The sequence below is a fragment of the Lagenorhynchus albirostris genome, chromosome 15 (genome assembly GCF_949774975.1).
Source record: "Lagenorhynchus albirostris chromosome 15, mLagAlb1.1, whole genome shotgun sequence".
In the NCBI taxonomy this organism is placed as follows: Eukaryota; Metazoa; Chordata; class Mammalia; order Artiodactyla; family Delphinidae; genus Lagenorhynchus; species Lagenorhynchus albirostris.
Window position 1 is genome coordinate 26531398 of NC_083109.1, and position 19340 is coordinate 26550737.

The window sequence follows — 19340 nt, forward strand, 5'->3', positions numbered from 1 at the left end:
CCTCATCTTCTCTGCCTCCTTCCCACATCTGCCCCCACCCCCCTACCCTCCACTGAGAGCTTCCAACGCAGGGTACCAGATACCTCTCAGCAGCGATAGCCCAGCTGCCAGGGCTCCTGCAGTGGTGGATACCATCTTAACAACCATGGTGGCTGCTTGGCCATGAGAAATGCAGGGGCTACAGGCAGCCCCCTATCCTGTGGGAGATCCAGACCCACCAACATGCATAGCAAAGTGGCTTGACAGGAGAGTCAGTGTCCCAGATCGTGAAAAATCATTCCTGTCATCCTGGCCGACCCAGCTTCTGGGAGACAAAAAACCATCCACTGTGATAGGTGAATAATGCTCCCCCTCAAAAAAAAAAAAAAAAAAAAAAAAAGATGTCCACGTCCTAATTCCTGGAACTTGTGAAGATGTTACCTTATGTGGCAAACGGGACTTTACAAATGTGATTAAGGAACTGAAGATGGAAAAATTAGTCTGGATTATCCAGGTGGGTCCAATGTAATTACAGGGGTTCTTACAAGTAACAGAGGGAGGCAGGAGCCTCAGAGTCAGAGAAGGAGATGTGATAACGGAAGCAGAATTTGGAGTGATGAACAGAAGGGAACCAGGAATGTGGACAGCTTCTAGAAGCTGGAAAAGGCAAGTACACAATTGTCCCCCAGAACCCTGCCAACCCATCTCAGACTCTGACCTATGGAACTGCAAGACAATAAATTTGTTTTGTTTTAAGCCATCAAGTTTGTGCTAATTTGTTACAGAAGCCATAGGAAACTAACACAGCTAGCAAGTATTTGGGGGCAGTTAGAAAACTGTGAGCACTGAACCCCACTTCTCTTTGCCAGTCCTTCCCCCTTTGACTTGACATCCAGCAAAAGGCAAATGTTCAGAAATTGGCAGGACAAGACAAGTCAACCTGTTAGTGAAACCTTTAGCATTCAGATCTTTTATTTAAATATTTATTTCATTATTTTTAAAGTTCTCCATCCAAACCACAGCTGTAACTGGAATCCAGCTGTCCCAGGCAATAGAAATATCAACCGGGGGTGTCCTGAGATTGGCAGATTGTGGGTTGCTAGAGTCAAAAAGAGATTGTCCGGTCCAACCCACCCACTTGACAGATGAGGAATTGTGGCTGGAGAGAGGGTGGGTGTCTGGGAGTGGGAAAGGTGAGCGGGTGCTGGGCAGATGGTGCTGGAGCCCCTGCGCAGGCATGGCCTCAGTGCCTGGCCCTGCCTGGCCGCCCCCCGTCATGGCTGCTGTTGGTACTGGCCCTCGGTGGCCGTGTAGAAGTCATCCAGCACACTCTGGATGTATTCGAAGGTGGGCCGTTCCTCGGGGTGGTTCTTCCAGCAGCGAGTCATGATGTTGTAGAGCTCCTCGGGGCAGTGCTCTGGTCGAGGCATCCGGTACCCCCGCTCCAGTGCCCGGATCACCTCGGGGTTTGACATCCCTGAGAAGGAGCCATGGAATTGAAAAGGGAGGGATTGGGGTTGGGGTGGCAGACACCGTTGCCTCCCCAACAAACATCACTCCCCACCTCCCCATGGGAACTGAGCTCCTCCCACTGTGAAAGCCAGGTATCCCTTCCCCAGCCACCCCTGCAGCGAGGGCAGGGGCCTGGTGCACAGTTTGGGCCAATGGAGCTGATGGGGAGACTCCCAGGAAACTTTCAGGCAAGGTTTTTCTCCCTTATGAGAAAAGAGGCTTTGGAGGACACACCCTTCCTCCTTCCTTTGGATACTGACACAATGTGATCTTTGGAGCTGCAGCAGCCATCTGACCACATGGGGAAGACAGTCGCAGAGGAACCAACCCAGAGTCCTGAGAGCATTTGAGCAACTGAACTGACCAGTCACCAGTGTCAGATTCCTTGCTCTGGGGAAAAATAACTTACCTATTGTTTCCACCACTCTTAGCCTGATAATTTGTTACTTGCAGCCTAATGCATCCTAATGGATACAGCATTCCATAACCCATTGCCTGGTTTTTATTGGTGTACCCTCAAGATAAAACAGTCAGGTAGTTAGACTCAGTGTCACCCTATGAGTGGGAACATTTCTTTTTTTTTTTTTTTAGAAGATGTTGGGGGTAGGAGTTTATTAATTAATTAATTTATTTTTGCTGTGTTGGGTCTTCGTTTCTGTGCGAGGGCTTTCTCTAGTTGTGGCAAGCGGGGGCCACTCTTCATCGCAGTGCACGGGCCTCTCACTATCGCGGCCTCTCTTGTTGTGCAGCACAGGCTCTAGAGCGCAGGCTTAGTAGTTGTGGCTCACGGGCCCAGTTGCTCCACGGCATGTGGGATCCTCCCAGACAAGGGCTCGAACCCGTGTCCCCTGCATTAGCAGGCAGATTCTCAACCACTGCGCCACCAGGGAAGCCCTGGGAACATTTCTTTGTTCAATTAAAGTTTATGTTAGTTATCCTCAAGAACAACCCTTTAAACATCTATGATCCCCAATTTTATATTACCAGTCTTGAACACCAAACATATTCATAGATCCAAGTGTTTCCTTGAACATCTTTACTTAGATGTCTACAAGTCACCTCAAATTTAACAGGGCTGAAACGGAATTCTTGAATTTCTATTCCCAGACCATCATGCACCCAGTTGCTCAATCAAAACAAGGAGACTCATCCTTGATTCTTCTCTCTCCCTCACCTTCCACATCAGTAAGTCACACCCTTTCTTCTTATAAAACACAGCACCAACTCATCAACTTATATCTGTTACGACTGTCGCCACTGCCTGTGCCGTTGCTGCAGCTCCCACCATCTCCCCAGCCCCGATGCACTCTCCACACTAAACCAAAGCATCGCTTAAATGTGGAAATCAGATGATGCCACTTCCCTGTCTAGAATCCTCCAGTAGCTTCTGTACACTTAGACTAACACCTATAGGCTCCACCATGACTACGGATCCTGCCTGACTGGGCCCCTGCCGACCCCCTCATGTGCCGTCTGCTCTCATTCCTTGTCTCCAGCTACCTGGCTTCCTTGCTATTCTTCAGGCACACCGCAGGCCCTAAGAGCTGGCAGTACCTTCTACCTGGAATCCTTCCCCCAGATCTTCACTCGGCTGGCTTTCCGCTCAAATATGACCTGCTCTGACAGTGCTCCCTGTCCGCAGGAGGCCCATGTCACCCCCTCTCCCGAGCCCCTGCTTCATTTTCTTCTCTGCAGTGATCTCCACTGAGAGTGTGTGTCTGTTTAGTGTGTGTTCCTCCAGGCTAGAACGTGAGCTCCTGCTGAGCAGGGACCTTGTCTCTTACTGTATCCTTCATGCGCTGTATCCTTCATGCCTAACACACAGTAGGAATTTGATAAATACTGATGAGTGAACCAAGGGTCTACACCTTTTATTTCTAATCTTCAAAACCACTTCTGCAAGGTAGTTGACATCATTACCTATAATTTTTACAGATGAAGAACTAGGGTAGAAGTCAAGTGGATTTCCCAAAGTGTAATAGTTGATGGGGACAGGATTAAAACTCAGGACTATTTACTTAAAAAGTCAGGGACACGGGCTTCCCTGGTGGCGCAGTGGTTGAGAGTCTGCCTGCCGATGCAGGGGACACGGGTTCATGCCCCGGTCCGGGAAGATCCCACGTGCCGCGGAGCAGCTGGGCCCGTGAGCCATGGCCGCTGAGCCTGCGCGTCTGGAGCCTGTGCTCCGCAACGGGAGAGGCCACAGCAGTGAGAGGCCCGCGTACCGCGAAAAAAAAAAAAAAAGTCAGGGACTCTTTATATCCACCTTGCCTCTTCTCCCCAGTGTTCTGGCTACAGATACCCTAGGATACATCCCAACTGAAAAGGAACAGCGAACAACTTTATTTACTGAGTCCCCGGCAATCTACATGTCGGGTATATCTTTGTATACCCTATGGTCTACTCAGTGTAGAGTGCTGCCCATAGGCATGGGGATAAATTCATCCATTTGACGAATAGTTACTAGACACCCATTATGAGCCAAGCACAAATGTAGGCAGTGCAGATGCACCAGTGAGGAATACAGAAATGATTTCTGGCCTCACAGAGCTCAGAGTCTGATGGAGAAAATATCAAATGAATATATAGTTATCAGTGGTGATGAATGCTGTGAATGAAACAGTATAGGGTATTGTGAATGAGAATCACAGGGACATGTATGGTACTTTAGATCAGAGGTCCCCAACCACCGGGGCGTGGACCAGTACAGGAACTGGGCCGCACAGCAGGAGGTGAGCGGCGGGTGAGCAGGCGAAGCTTCATCTGCTGTCCCCCATTGCTCCCCATCCCTCGCGTTACCACCTGAAACACCCTCCCACCTCCATCCGTGGGAGAACTGTCTTCCGTGAAACCAGTCCCTGGTGCCAAAAAGGTTGCTGCTTTAGATGACTGGGCTGTGGGGTACAGCATGAAATGAAGTGGGAGAAGTAGGCAGGGGCTGGATCATGAAGGACCTGCAGGCCACAATTAGGAGTTGGGATTCTGTCCTAATTATGCTGGGAGGCCATTAAAAAGTTAGAGGTGGAGAAGGGAAAAGATCTGGTTCACAGTTTTAGAAAAATCCCTCTGGTCTCAGTTGGAGAAAGGCCTGTTAGAGAGATGGGAGACTGATTAGGAGGCCACTGCACCAGCGAGGTGAGGGAGGATGTTGGCCTGGTGTTGGTGGAGGCTGTGGAGTTAGAAGTGGGCCGACTTGGGGTGTTTTGGAGTCAAATGGCCAGAACCCTGTGACTTCTTGGATGTGGAAACGGATGAGAGAAGAGGAAGGGCCAAGCAGGCTCCCAGATTTCAGGCTTAAGAAACTGGATGGATAATGGAGGCTTTAACTGAGATGGGACAGGCGAGGGGAAGTTGGGGGTGATGGCCAGGAACTCAGTCCGACATAGAGAACAGACTGGTGGTTGCCAGGGGGGAAGGGGTTGGGGGAGGGATGGAGTGGGAGGTTGGGGTTAGCAGATGGACGCTTTTATATATAGAATGGATAAACAACAAGGTTCTACTGTACAGCACAGAGAACTATATTCAATATCCTATGATAAAACATAATGGAAAAGAATATTAAAAAAAGAATGTATATAACTGAATCACTTTGCTGTACAGCAGAAATTAACACATTGCAAATCAACTATACTTCAATAAAAATATTGATAAAAATCGGGACTTCCCTGGTGGTCCAGTGGTAAAGAATCTACCTTCCAAGGGAGGGGACGTGGGTTTGATACCTGGTCAGGGAACTAAGATCTCACATGCAGTGGGGCAACTAAGCCTGTGTGCCACAACTACTGAGCTCATGTGCCTCAACTAGAGAGCCCCCGTGCCGCAAACTACAGAGCCCACGCGCTCTGGAGCCCGCGTGCCACAACTAGAGAGGGAAAACCCGCAAGCCACAATTAGAGAGAAGCCCGCGCACCACAACGAAGAGCTCGCACACTGCAACGAATGATCCCACGTGCCTCAAAGAAGACCCGATGCAGCCAAAAAAAAAAAAAAAAAATTGATAACAATAAATAAACAAAATAACAAACAAACAAACAAAAACTCGGTCCGAATGGCCGCATTGACAAGAGAAGAGAGCCAGGCTGGGCCCTGGAAGCAGCCCCAAGCTGATGTTCTCTCTCCTACCTGGGTAAGGGATCCGGCCGTAGGTGACGATCTCCATCAGCAGGATACCAAAGGACCAGACGTCTGACTTGATGGTGAAGGAGCCAAAGTTGATGGCTTCAGGAGCTGTCCACTTGATGGGGAACTTGGCCCCTGTGGTTTGGACAGAGCAGAGTCAGGCTGAGTCTGGGGAGCAGTCAGGGCTGGGTCTCTGCTAATGCAAGGGAACAGGACAGCGGTACAGCTGCCAACGTCTGCCCCCTGCAGAACTGTGACTTCCCTCAATCTGGCCTCCGTGGAAGCAAGGAACATCCATCCTGAGGACAGATGGCTAAAGTGGGGAGGAGTGGGCCGAGGTGCCTGGGGTGTGTCTGGGAACTCACTCTCTGGGGCCACCTCATTGATTCAGCTGATGTCCTGGTGAACTGCAACTCCTGAAGAGTGGAGTCCTAGAGGTCACAGGATCTTTGGGGACAGCAGAACTTCAAGGGACTTTGAGACCAGGTCACATCTGATGCCTCCGCCCCCTAACCCCCTGCAATGGGGAAAGGGAAGATTTTGGCTCTTGGCCTCTGAGGTTTCCCCCGTCACTGGGTATCTCCCCTTCTAGTCCTCCCCTCCTTGCCTCTGGTCTGGGATGGGTTTAGTTAACCTTTGGTGAGTGATTTCTATCATAATTCCACTGTGGTTGGGGAATGTGGTGTAAAGGATACATGTTCTTTGGAGTTTGTTGAGACCTGCTTTATGATTTAGTACATAGTCAAGTTCTGAAAATGCTCTATGTTTTTTCTTTTTTTCCCCAATCCCTTCCTTCCTTGGGATTGAGAGAGTTTTTTTTATTCCTGCTTATCCTCTCTTGGTTTAGAAATTATACACTCTATTCTTTTTTTTTTTGTGGTATGTGGGCCTCTCACTGTTGTGGCCTCTCCCGTTGCAGAGCACCGGCTCCGGACACACAGGCTCAGCGGCCATGGCTCACAGGCCCAGCTGCTCCACGGCACGTGCGATTGTCCCGGACCAGGGCACGAACCCGTGTCCCCTGCATCAGCAGGTGGACTCTCAACCACTGTGCCACCAGGGAAGCCCTACACTCTATTCTTTCAGTGGTTGCCCTAAGTTTAGATTTTTTTAATTGTGTCATAATAAACATGAAATAGAATGTACAAATCTTTCATACACAACTTGATGCATTTTATATATGTATATCCCTTTGTAATCACCACTCAGATCAAGATATAGAACACTTTCTCAGAAGTGTTCCCTCCGGCCCCCTCTCTGTCAATACCCCCCCCAATCCAGGTAGCTATTATTCTGATCTCTAACATCATAAATGAGTTTTGCCTGTTTTTTTTGTTTGAGATACATTCACAGACCATATAATTCGCCCACCTAAAGTATACAGTACAATGGTTCTTAGTATATTCACAAAGTTGTGTTTTAAAATATTTTCATCATACCCCCCAAAACCACAGCAGTCACTACTCATTTCTTGCCAGGTCCCCACTCCAGCCCTAGGCTGGAGTTAATCTACTTTCTGTCTGTAGATTTGCTTGTTCTGGGCATTTCATATAAATGGAATCATATAATATAGGTCTTCGTGTCTGGCTTCTTTCACTTAACATGATGTTTTCAAAGTTTATCCATGTTTAGGGTATATTAGTACTTCATGCCTTTTTTTATGGCCAAATGATATTCCATTGTATGTCTATATCCCATTTTGTGTATCAGTTGATGGACATTTGGGTTGCTTCCACTTTTGGGCTCTTAAGAATATTGCTGCTGTCAACCTTCACATATGTGTTTGCCTGTTTCTGAATTTTATATAGATGCAACTATCCAGCATCTACTTTTTTGTCTGATTTCTTTTATTTCGATATTATGCCGTGATAGTCATCTACTTTTTTGCATGTGTCACTGGTTCGTAAGTTCTCATCGTTCCATAATATCATATTCTGTGAATATACCCCAATTTAAAGATCATTCTACTATTTGTGGACATTTAGATGCTTCCCAGTTTTTTTTTGTTTTTTTTTTTTGCGGTACGCGGGCCTCTCACTGCTGTGGCCTCTCCCGTTGTGGAGCACAGGCTCCGGACGCGCAGGCTCAGCGGCCATGGCTCACGGGCCCAGCCGCTCCACGGCATGTGGGATCTTCCCGGACTGGGGCACGAACCTGCGTCCCCTGCATCGGCAGGTGGACTCTCAACCACTGCGCCACCAGGGAAGCCAGGTGCTTCCCAGTTTTTGTCGACTACACATAACGTTGCTCTTACCCTTAATTTCAACATGACTTGACTAACCCAATCTACAACTGATCACAGTCACTGGGGGAGAATCTGCAGACCAAGACACTATGTCCAGGAGTCCGTCCAGCTTAATAACTCACAGCTGATACTGGGACAGACCTTTGCATTTTTACCAATCACTTTCACGGGTCTTAACTCTCAACAGTCACGACCCACCCGAGTGGGCTCCACGGGGCCCTCGGCAGCATCCCCTACCTTCCCGAGCTGTGTACTCGTTGTCCTCTATGATCCGCGCCAGGCCGAAGTCAGCAATCTTGCACACCAGGGACGCAGACACCAAGATGTTGGCGGCTCGGAGGTCTCGGTGGATGTAGTTCCTCTGCTCGATGAAGGCCATGCCTTCTGCAATCTCCACCCAAAAGAGAGACACGCTTACCCTCGGATCTGGCCCAGCCCAAGGTGGGTCTCATCCAAAAGCAGAAGAGAAATGTCCAAGTGTGAGAAGGCTGGAAAATACGTGCGCCAGCTCCCTCTTTTTTTGTGGGAGGGTCCTGGGCTCAGGTTGGCATTTCTCTGTCTACCCAGCCAGACTGGGGGGATCCTCAGGGCCTGGGCCAGTTTGGGGCTTCTCTAGAGCTCCAAGACCTCCCAAGAACGCTTTGAGGAAAAAGTGTTATTTCTCCAGGGACCTACACACACACAAACCAATATACTTCGACGGGCTTTCATCCTCAACCCCACTTCTGGGAACAACCTAGGCTCACATAACATTCTGCTGTATCTCTTATGCCTCCTTCACCCCGAAGCCTGGGTAGGGAAAATTCCTTTATTCATTCAACAAATATCTACTGAGGGTCTCATGGGTGCCAGACATATTGCTTGAACAGGTGGGGAGCCAGGCAAGATCCCTGCAGGTGGTAATAAGTACCATAAAGAAAGGATGAAGCAGGTAATAGGACACGAAGTGTAGAGGGCTGTTTTGGATTAGATGGTCAGGGAAGGCTGCTTTGATGAGGTGAAACTTTAGGAAAGATCTGAGTGATGATAAAAATGTGTCAAATAAGAGCATCACCATGAGCAAAGGTCCGGAAGTAGGAGTGAGCTTGGGTATTCATAGAACAGGTGGCTGAGCAGAAGTTGCCAGAGGGGAAGTTGGGGGAGTTGAGGTTGTTAGGGAGGCTGCTGATTGGGAAGAACCTTGTAGGTTAGGAGAGGCAGTTGGGTTGTAGTCTAAGCATAAAGGGAAGAAAGAAGTCTTAGAGCAGGAGAGTGACATGGTCTGATATATATTTTAATGTCATCATGGCTGCTGAGTGCATAATGGACTGTGTGGAGGATTCTTTTTTTTGTTTTGAATTTTATTTTATTTATTTTTTATACAGAAGGTTCTTATTAGTTATCCATTTTATACATATTAATGTATATATGTCAATCCCAACCTTGTGTGGAGGATTCTTATTCACAATGGGACCTTGGAAGCCTGACAGAAAGATGTGGGATTTTTCCTTAGAGACGTTTTCCACTTACAAGGGTTTGTGCATTAACCCTCAGAAACAGGCTTATGACTAACCCTCAGAAACTCAGAAAATAGCATTTATAGTTCATAAACTGGCCTTCAATGTCCTTGAAGCAGGCATTATCACCATTTCTGTTGTACAGGGGAGGGACACATTTTCTAGATCACACCACCAGGGAGATTCTGACTCAAACCTGTCTGTGGATTTCCACTCCCCATACCCCAAGCTGCCTCTAGTTACTCAGAACCCCAGTGCTCTGGAGAACTGCAGCTGGGTGCAATCTGGTGAGATTATTTGGGGAGGTGGGACTTCTGACCAGACCAAACCGAGACACAAGCCTGTTCAAAGTCTGAGGCAAGTGGATGGTGCACTTGTGGAAAGTGGCCAGCAGGGAGCACCTGTGGCCATTGGAACTGCGGTCTGAGGCTCCAGTCTTTCCAACAAAGATGTGAGACTTTCTGATTGTTTGTGGTAAGGCAGAGTCTTGACCAGGAGGTGTGGAAAATTTATAAGGAGTTCCTCGACCAAACAGTTAACAACAGCTGTAACATTAACGGCGGACGTTGTGGCTTATTCATTAATCATAAGATAATACTTAACAAACTTAAATAGCATTTACTCTCTGCTTTGGGGGAGGTACTATTGATATCAGCACTATTTTACAGGTGAGAAAACTGAATCCTAGAGAAATAATTAACTGGCCCAAGTGGAGACCAGGACTGGAAATCTGACAGCCCTGCTCAGGGTCTGTGTCCATTACTCTACCTGAATGTTTGGCACAGAGCAGGCACTAATGCTGGTCGTTACCATTTTTCAGTACCCAGGGACAGACTCTCATGTTATGGATTTGCACATGAGCACATGAACTCAGTGGGGCAGGTGGGACTAACCCCACTCAGGAGACAGCAGATGAGAATGCTTAGGTGACTCCGGGGTTGGACCAGCTCAATTTGAGCCCCATATCTCTGTGATCTCCAAGCAAACTACTTTAACCCTCTGTGCCTTACTTTTCTTCTCTGTAAAATGGGGACAATAGAACCTTCTTCCAAGGGGTGGTGTGAGGATTAATACTCTAAGTCTACATCAGGGCTTAGAACAGAGTCTGGCATATAATTATTCACTTCAACAGTGGCTAAAATGGTCCCTGTTGAGGAAAGTGGCCCTCAGAAAGGTTAAGCAATTTGCTCAAAGCTACACAGGCAGAGCTGGGGTCAATAGCAAAACTCTACATGATTCCTAAGCCCATGTGTATATAGTGGTTCTTCTCAAGGGTTTGTCAACTGAACAAATAGTGGATAGGTTGACTGGGTTCAGGGTTGGTCTACGAATTGGGGGTTAATGAGGTGGTGAGATTTCATGCCCACCAAGTGCGCTGCCATGATGTCAGGCGTTATTACTGGGTTTGCTTCTCAGAGTATCAGGGAATCACAGAACCAGCTGGAAGGACCTGTAGGGATATCCCAGCTCAGGGCTCTTCAAACTGAACCCAATTGATACCTCAAGGTCATCTTGGGGTTGGAGGGACAAAATAAAGGCCACCTGCTTCAATCAGAGCAGCTCTGTTTTGATCTATTTTAAAGTATTCAGCTGCTCTATAAGATTCATTTGACTAACCGAGTTATGGCTTAAAAAAAAAAAAAAAAGAAAAAGCTTTCAAACTTGAAAACCACAGAGATGGTCCAATTCCCTCATTTGACAAATAGAGAGACCAAGACCCAGAGTGGATTTCAGGCTCCACAGCCAGCTGGTGACACGGCTGGGCAGCCTCCACTGACTGCACCCACGTGCCTCTCTAGACTGGAAGTGAAGATCAGGCCACCAGGTTGACTCCTTCCTGTCCCTGGGCTCTGAGGGTACCTCTGCTCCTTGATGCACAAGGGCCTGGAACCTCTTTCCCCCCTGTGGTTTCTATTTTCCTGTCTGTGCCGTGAGGAGAGTGGTTCTTGCCCCAGTCCGTGAACCTCCACCCAGCAAGGTTTCTGCCAGTTTGATGGTTATAATTTAGTAACAGGCCAGACTATTGTTTCCCCGGGGCAGCGCCCACTGAAGGGAAAATGCCAGGTCTTGATTTCCATAGGCCTCTGGCATTCCAGGCTCTGAAAGGTAAAGTCTTTTATTATACCTCTGCCCACGCCCCCAGGATTTGCCTACTCTAGTGAACTCTGCCTCAGGCATCTCCAGAAGGCCCAGCCCTAGGCCCAGGCGCCCCCGTCTCCCTTAACACCTTCCAGGCTGCAAGCCACACCCTCTTCATTTTTTGCCAGGCCCAGGCTCCAACTGACCAGGCTGAGCTCTTGTTTTGCCCTTTGGGCTTTGGCACAGGCTGCTTCTTCTGCCTAGAATACCCTTCCCTCTCCTCTTCATCTGCCTAACTTCTACTCATCCTTCAGGGCTCAGCCTAGAGACCGCTTCCTCTGAGAAGCCTTCTCAGATTGCTCCTGGACTGGGCTAAGTGCTCCAGCCGTGTACTCCCATAGCAGACTTTTCCTCCCCTGTTTTCCCACAGATAGGAGAGAATGAGAGGCTAGAAGTAAAAAGCACTCAGGCTGGGGGTGAGAAGAGCTGTAGAAAGTGAAGGGAAGATGAGAAAGAAAATGGGGTTTTAAGAAGCGTTTGTGTGATTTATGGACATTTTTAATTTTGCTGGATACTGCATTCTTTTGGCACTAAGCCAGGACCACTTGGGTCCTGGCTCTCTAAGAGATTCAGTTGTTTAGTAAGTGTAAACCCTGGGAGGACAGCAATACTTTCCATTTTGTTCACTGCTGTATCCCCTAAAAGTAACAGTAATTTAGACAAGCTACTCCACCTCACTGGGCCTTAGTTTCCTCATCTGTACTTCACTTCATCTCTGTGCCTCAATTTCCTGTTCTGTAAAATGGAGTGACAATTACCTATCTGTGGCCGGACTATTACATCAGTGGCTTCCAGTGAAGCATGCCTCCTGGGGCTCATGGTGTAGTCCCTCCCACACTGACTGAGGGCTGGGCATGTGACTTGGTTTGGCCACGGGGACATTAGTCAGCGTGATGCAAGCAGAGCTTGCTCATTTACGGCTTGGTCCCTTAGAAGATTCCCTCTTGGAACCTCGCCGCCAGGATGTAAAGGAGCTCTGCTTGGCCTATTGAGTGACGTGGGGCCACTGGAGAGAGACTTGGAGGATGAGCCACCGTCTCGGACATTCTAGCCCCAGGCAAGCTCTCAGAAGAATGCATCCACAAGAGGAACCTCGGTTTCACCACGTGGAGCAGAAAAACCACCCAGCCGACCCCAGTCAACTCCACAGAATCATGGGAAATAATACGTTGCTGTTTCAGGCTACTAAGCTTTGGAGTGGTTGATTACAAAGGAATAGATAACAAAAATCTCACCCTAGAAGGTTGATGTGAGGACTACATGAGTTAGTACATAGAAGGCACATAGAAAAAGCATACTTTAATCCTGAGCACTCAATAAATGTTAGCTATCATTACTGTTATTACTATAGTATGTGATCAATAAACATTTGTTGGAGAGAGAATTGCCTTCCTGTCGCCCTCCCCAGACTTCCCCATTAGACTCGCACCTGGGCTGAGAAGTCGATGAGTCTTGGCAACGGCTGCTTACTGCCTTCTTCACTCTTCAGGAAGTCCAGCAGGCTGCCTGTGTCGGGGAGGGTGAAGCAACATTTACTACTCTCAGGACTTCAGCGTGTGCTTAAGATGGTTCCTAGTAATGGATCTAAATAAAAGTATTTACCGCTCCTAGTGTTTGAGAAACAGAATTTGGGCGTTTGGAAAACGACTTTGTGATTGCCAGACTGGTCCCTTGACTGAGACAGCTTTCTGAGCCTGGATGACTGGGGGCGTGGTTTTATAAGGCAGGCATAATTATGTGTTTAGAAAATGATAAAAGCTTTGAGATTTTGAATCACTCTAAATGGAGGTCATGTGAGAGGTTTCTGTATATAGAGAAATGGGCAGGGATTGAAAATGATTGGTAAATGGTGGTCTAAAAACAGATCCCTGAGACTGTCCTGAATTGTGTGTAGGCAGGGTGGGGGCCGCCTGGAACGGATGCTTTGTCAACTCTTAAGGTTGACAAAGGTCTTAATGCTTTGACTCTCTTTTCTGGAGCATTGGTCCAGCTAGGGAAGGTGGCTGATGGTGGGGGGTGGGGGGGTGGTTTAGGGAGTCACCCCAGGCTCTAGGGCTCACAGTGAACCCCTAGAAGCCTCTTCTCCTATCACCCAGGGGGATTCTGGCCCCACCCGCTCTCCCAGGGGCCCATGTGCTCCCCTTCTCCTGGCATCCCCCTAACATGATTTCACCCCCTCAAACAGGAGGGTGGGGTAGGTGGATATGAGGATGATCAGTGAGCTCGTGTCAGAAGAGCTCCTGGTCAGACTGGGGAAATCTTGAAGGCAAGAACCGTGACAGAGTCACCGTTGACTCTGCAATTGACCCAGAGGAGCCACAGCCTGCATCCCCCGCTCCCAGCATGTGGCACCTTTGGCCATGAACTCTGTGATGATGTAGATGGGCTCCTCTGTGACCACGGCATGCAGCTTCACCAGCTTGTCGTGCTGCAGAGTTTTCATCAGGTTGGCTTCTGCCAGGAACGCGTCCACAGACATGCTCCCGGGCTTCATCGTCTTCACGGCCACCTTGGTGTGCTTGTTGTAGGTGGCTGGAGTGGAACAGGGAGCAGGAAAGGTGGTCAGGACCCACTGCTCTTTCCCCACAGTTCTGGAAGACCCGGGTGCAGACCTGCCTCCTCCAGGACGCCTTCCCTGCCCATCTCAGCCCTTAGAGAGAGAAGGGGAGACATGGGCTTTGGCCTTAGACAGATGTGGGTTGGAGGGCCGGTTTACCACTTCCTAGCTGTGTGCCCTTGGGCAAGTCACTCAACCTCTTTGAACTGTGGTTTCCTCATCTGCAAAGGCTCTTTCAGGGATTAAAGAATAACCTTAAAACATCACTCAGATTATGTCACTCACTCACACACCTACCTTTGTTTTGTCAGACATTCATACACATACTATCTTTGCTTAAAATGGTTTATTTAATCTTAACACTGCTCTCAAAATAAATACCAGTTTCATCATGGTCCATAAGGCCCTGCATGATCTGGCCTTGCCCACCTTGCCTCATCATCCACCAACACCCCCCTTACCTTTTGTGCACCAATCAGCCTGCGTGTCATTCAGTCCCCCAAGCAGCCAACTCCCCTTCCCACCACAGGGACTTTGCACATGCTGTTCCCTCACCTCACCCTACTCCTTCCCTGCTTCATCTTGTTGATCTTGTAAATCTCGTTGTTGCTTGTGTTTCCATGTGTGCCTTGGCTGCCAGGAAGCTCTAATCCAGAGTTGAGGTCTTCCTGTAGTAAGAGTCTAAGGCCTCATATAATATTTTTTGTTTTCCAACCTCATCAGCCCAATCTGTCTTACCTTCCTCTCCATACTCTCTCTGCCACATTCTCTTATTCAGTGCCTGGCACATAGTAGGCTCTCAATAAATATAGTTAAAATAGGTGGATTTTAACCTTATTTTTTTCTGGCTGAATTGTTTGCATATCTGTAAGTTGACTTCACTCCCATTTGGAATGTGGTGGAGTATAAACACAATGGGGGGCGCCAGGCACTGGGCCAGGCATCGTGTCTAACCCACAGTCCTGCAAAGCAGGCTTTGCTATTCTTAGGTTGTTAGAGGCAGGACAGCAGGGGTGGAATATGACTTTTTGGTGCTCCACAATGCCCTAGCATGGCGCTGGGCACACGGCAGGTGCTCAGAACAGCTTGTTCGTCAGCTGCCAACACTGAACTCACCTGGAAATCTCCAGTTATACTTACCCTTTCTTTTTTTTTTTTTTTTTTGCCATGCTGCATGGCATGTGGGATCTTAGTTCCCCAACCGGGGATCGAAACCCGTACCCCCTGCATTGGAAGCACAGAGTCTTAACCACTGGACCACCAGGGAAGTCCTATATTCTTTCCCATTCTTAATTTTCATCATCCTAAGAGATGTTCAGGTTATGTCAACACCCAACTAATAGACTGTCCCAGCTCCATATGAGGGAGCAGATTCCTCATCTAGGACTCCTACTTCCCAGAAGAAAGTGTTTGACCCCAACAGGCCTGGCCTCAAAGGCAAATCAGTGTTTGCATGGCAGGACAATTTGGTTTGCTATCAGAGAGGAACTGAACAATTGCTCCTTTATGGTTATTATTCAAATCTCCCCTCTGCCCTGGGTGGCATTCCCACTTTGCCTCAGGCTGTTCCTGAAAGCAAGGACCTCCCTCTCCCCTCCTTCCCCTCCCCACTCTGGCCCTGGGTCCTTACCCATCCAGACTTCCCCAAACTGCCCAGCTCCAAGTTTCTTCTCCAGCCTGAGGGACTCCCGGGGGATCTCCCAGGCATCTTTCTCCCAAGGCTTCTGGGGTTTGGAGGACATGCAGGGCACTGTCAGCTTCTGGCAGAGTCCGTCGCTCCCCTCTGGAATAGAGCCCCTGATCAGCTGAGGGCAGCCAGTTCCAGGCCAGCCACAGGCTTCCCCTTGGGGGCTGCCCCACCCGGTCCACTGTATCTGGCCCATGTTCCAAAGGATCGCCCTATCAGGGACATCCCCCAAGAGAACAGAGCATGACGAGATGCCACCTCTGCCCTCCTGCTCAAAAGGCCTTCAGGAGAATCCGAAGCAACTATTTGTCTGGGGAGGAAGCATCATCAGGCCTCAGAGGCTGCAGTGCACACTTGACCAGGATTCCTGGGAGACAGGCCCACCCACTTGGGCCCCCGGTTGGAAGGCAGCCCCAGTAGGACTTACTCTTTTTTGTTTGTTTGGCTGCGTCCCACAGCATGTGGGATCTTAGTTTCCTGATCAGGGATTGAACCTGCACCCCCTGTATTACAAGCGCAGAGTCTTAACCACTGGATCGCTGGGGAACCCCCAGGACTCACTCTTGTAGTGGGCCACCAGCTCCTGCAGGCTGCCGAAGGTGCTCCGGGGGGAGATGTAGAAGCCCCCACTGTCCAGCGTCCGGATCTTATAATGTTTCACTGTGTCCCCGTGCTGGGGGTCGTAGTCTCGCACGGACAAAGAGTAGCTCCCTGCTTGGGCCAGAGAGAAACCCCTCAGGAGTGGACTCTCGGAGGCCTGCCACCCTGTGTCAGCAACCTGACACTCCGTAAGGCCACTACTAGCACCGTCCTGGCACCTGCTCAGTGGAGTACAGGGTAGGAGTGGGCTGTGGAGTCAGGCTTCCTGGGTGCTTCCCAGGCTGCTCCATGTCCAGCTGTGAGACCTTGGACAAGTGACCACGTCACTTCTCTGGGCCTCAGTTTTCTCATCTGTAAAATGGGATTGGTCATACCTCCTCACCCCATCACATTGCCTGATGGTTAAAAGAAGTACTCAGGATGTAAACACTCATTAAATGTTGGCTGTCATCATCTTCATTATTATCTCTTTTTCTTCCTATCATCTATCTATCTATCTATCAATCACAAAAGCCAAGATACCACACCAGTTTGGTAGAAACGCTATTTAGAAACAAACAAGCAAAAAGATAAAACAAACACAAAAATATCCAGTTCAATTATTACAGTATAAACATTGAAATGTAAGTGTAAACATTAAATGCTGTGGCAGGCTGAGTAACATCTCCCGAGATGTCCGTGTTCTAATCCCTGACACCTGTACATATATTACCTTACATGGTAAAAGGGGTTTTGCAGATGTGATTCAGTTAAGGATCTGGAGATAGGGAAATCATCCTGGATTATCCAGGTAGGCCCAGTGTAATCACAAGGGTCCTTATAAGAGGAAGTAAGAAGGTCAAAGTAGGATATATGAAGATGGAAAGTTGAGGTTGGAGAGATGTGAGAAAGGGGCTATGAGGCAAGGAATGCTGGTGGCCTCTAGAAGCTGAAAAAGGCAAAGAAACAGATTCTTTTGTGAAGCCTCCAGAAGGGACCAGTCCTGTGGACACTTTAACTTGAGCCCAGTGAGACTGATTTCAGAATTCTGACCCCCAGAACTGTAACATCATAAATTTATCTCGCTTTAAGCCACTAAGCTTGTGGTAATTTGTTACAACAGCAATAGGAACCTAATACACATGGCACCACAGAGACCAGAAACACACACGTCTTTCAGTCCACGGCCACGGTTCTGCCGTTTGTGAGCTGAGTGTCCTTGGGCAAGTTATTAGCCTCTCTGTCTCTCAGTTTTCTCTACCACAGTAGCACCATGTCATAGGATTTGGGGGAGATTTAAACTGTTGCATGAATAACAGTTGATCATACATGCTAGCCACTAAGAACCTTGTCTGAATAAAAAATGAATGAAAGAAAAAATGAATGAATAGGAATAATATTCATTACAATGAATTATAGTTATATGTATTATGATAAATGATATTATTCACTATAGTGAATGAATAACCCCACAAGGTAGAGGTTCTTTATCACCACAATGTTATAGATGAGGAGACTGAGGTCCAGGGAGGTGAAGTAACTCACCCACAGTCACACAGCTTGTAAGTAGCAGAGCTGGGAGTCAAACCCAGGCAGCAGGCTCTGGGACCCCCACTCTTAGCCACTCTGCCCAGTCAAGGTGAGGCTGGTTTGGCCGATGCTGGGTGGGGAGAAGCAGAATCCAAGAAGAAGCAGGATAGGATTTGGGGCACTTGTGCTGCAAGTTTTATTAACTCGGTGAACCCGCCTATGCCCCCACCTCTGAGGGCTGTGACAGTGGCCCAAGCTCACCTTCCTGCCCCGTAGGTCTGCCCCTGTGTGCAGGATGGCCCAGCCGGAGAAGAGAAGCCGAGGGCTGTGTACGGCTTTACCTTTTTGTCCATTTCTTTTCCTCTGGGGGCTGAAAAGGGGCTTTTGGGTGGGAGGAAATAAAGCCTAAATATTCACTGACCCAAAACACTGATTTTGAGTGGTGTTCTAGCCACATTCAGGCTTCCCCAGTTCAGATACCCGGGGAGTGAGTAGAAGGTCACACAGATGCCTTCGATTGTTGGCCCCAAAACTGTTTGCCCAGGGTACTGTGAGGTCACACTTTACGCAATTTACTGATTTCTTTGAACCAAGCAGTCTTGAGACTAAACACCGTAGTAAAGGTCCACTCTGTGTATGAAATCCGAAATCACGAGACTCCTACTTGCATTCATTCCTTTGGGAAAACTGGCCTCAGTTGATGTCAGTTTGAGTTACGCACTGTTTGGGGGCACTGCTCTTGCCTCCTGTGCGATGACCCGGCGCAAAGCCACCCTCACAGCACAGAAATTTCAGGAAGCAGGCCTCCAACATCAAAACTTCCAAATACCTCAAAGGAGCTATTTTAAGCAGGGTCCCAGCGAAGGCCCTCCTTTGGGAGGAGGCCACCCATTTTCGTATGGAGAGAGGGAAGAGTCAGGTCTAGGGACAAGATATATTTTGATGGATATTTAAAAGAATACAAGCAGGATGTTGTTTTTAGGGGCGGTCACTGCCTCCTACTTCCATTGGCCTAAGCCGGCAGCTCTGGGGGCTGAGAAGGCCCAAACTAGGCTTGAGCAAAGGGCAGGAGGAAGCTTGGAAGCCGCAGTGGGCTGGTGAGTTGTTCAGGCCCCCATCCCCCAGGGCATTCCCCGTGGGGTAGGGGTGGGTGGGCAGGGACACAGGGCTGGGAGGGCCCGCATCACCTTTGGTGGTCTCGCTGTCCCGCATCATGAAGGAGCCCAGCACATTGCCAGGGGCCAGGAGCTGGCGCTCTGCATCCTTCCGGCTGATGCCCTTGAAGAACCACCTGGAGGGGAGGGGGGTGCAGCGTGTGAACCCGTGGCGGACAGTCCTGGCTGGCTCTCAGCGCTCTTGCCCGGCACCAGGATTCTGAGGGCCAGGCTTCCTGCGGGATCAATTTTACTCAGATCCTTTTGGGGAAAACAACCATTCTTTTAATATTTTAACATTAAAACAGACATTTTACCAAACTGGTGAATCCAGTTTGCTGAG

At 48.8% G+C, this 19340-nt stretch overlaps 1 protein-coding gene across 3 annotated transcripts in view; it reads right to left on the bottom strand.

The window, feature by feature from the left end:
* Nucleotides 1–994: 994 nt before the first annotated feature.
* The window catches only part of HCK (HCK proto-oncogene, Src family tyrosine kinase), a 38861-nt gene continuing 20515 nt past the window's right edge, over nucleotides 995–19340 (bottom strand). For all 3 annotated transcript variants that reach the window (XM_060122502.1, XM_060122501.1, XM_060122503.1), the window contains exons 6-13: nucleotides 19031–19134; nucleotides 16296–16445; nucleotides 15678–15830; nucleotides 13843–14022; nucleotides 12920–12996; nucleotides 8093–8246; nucleotides 5614–5745; nucleotides 995–1456 (exon numbers count right to left, since the gene is read on the bottom strand). In XM_060122502.1, coding sequence (XP_059978485.1) covers nucleotides 1254–1456; nucleotides 5614–5745; nucleotides 8093–8246; nucleotides 12920–12996; nucleotides 13843–14022; nucleotides 15678–15830; nucleotides 16296–16445; nucleotides 19031–19134 — 1153 coding nt within the window. In that variant the 3' untranslated portion in view covers nucleotides 995–1253. The remainder of the gene's footprint in view (nucleotides 1457–5613; nucleotides 5746–8092; nucleotides 8247–12919; nucleotides 12997–13842; nucleotides 14023–15677; nucleotides 15831–16295; nucleotides 16446–19030; nucleotides 19135–19340) is intronic.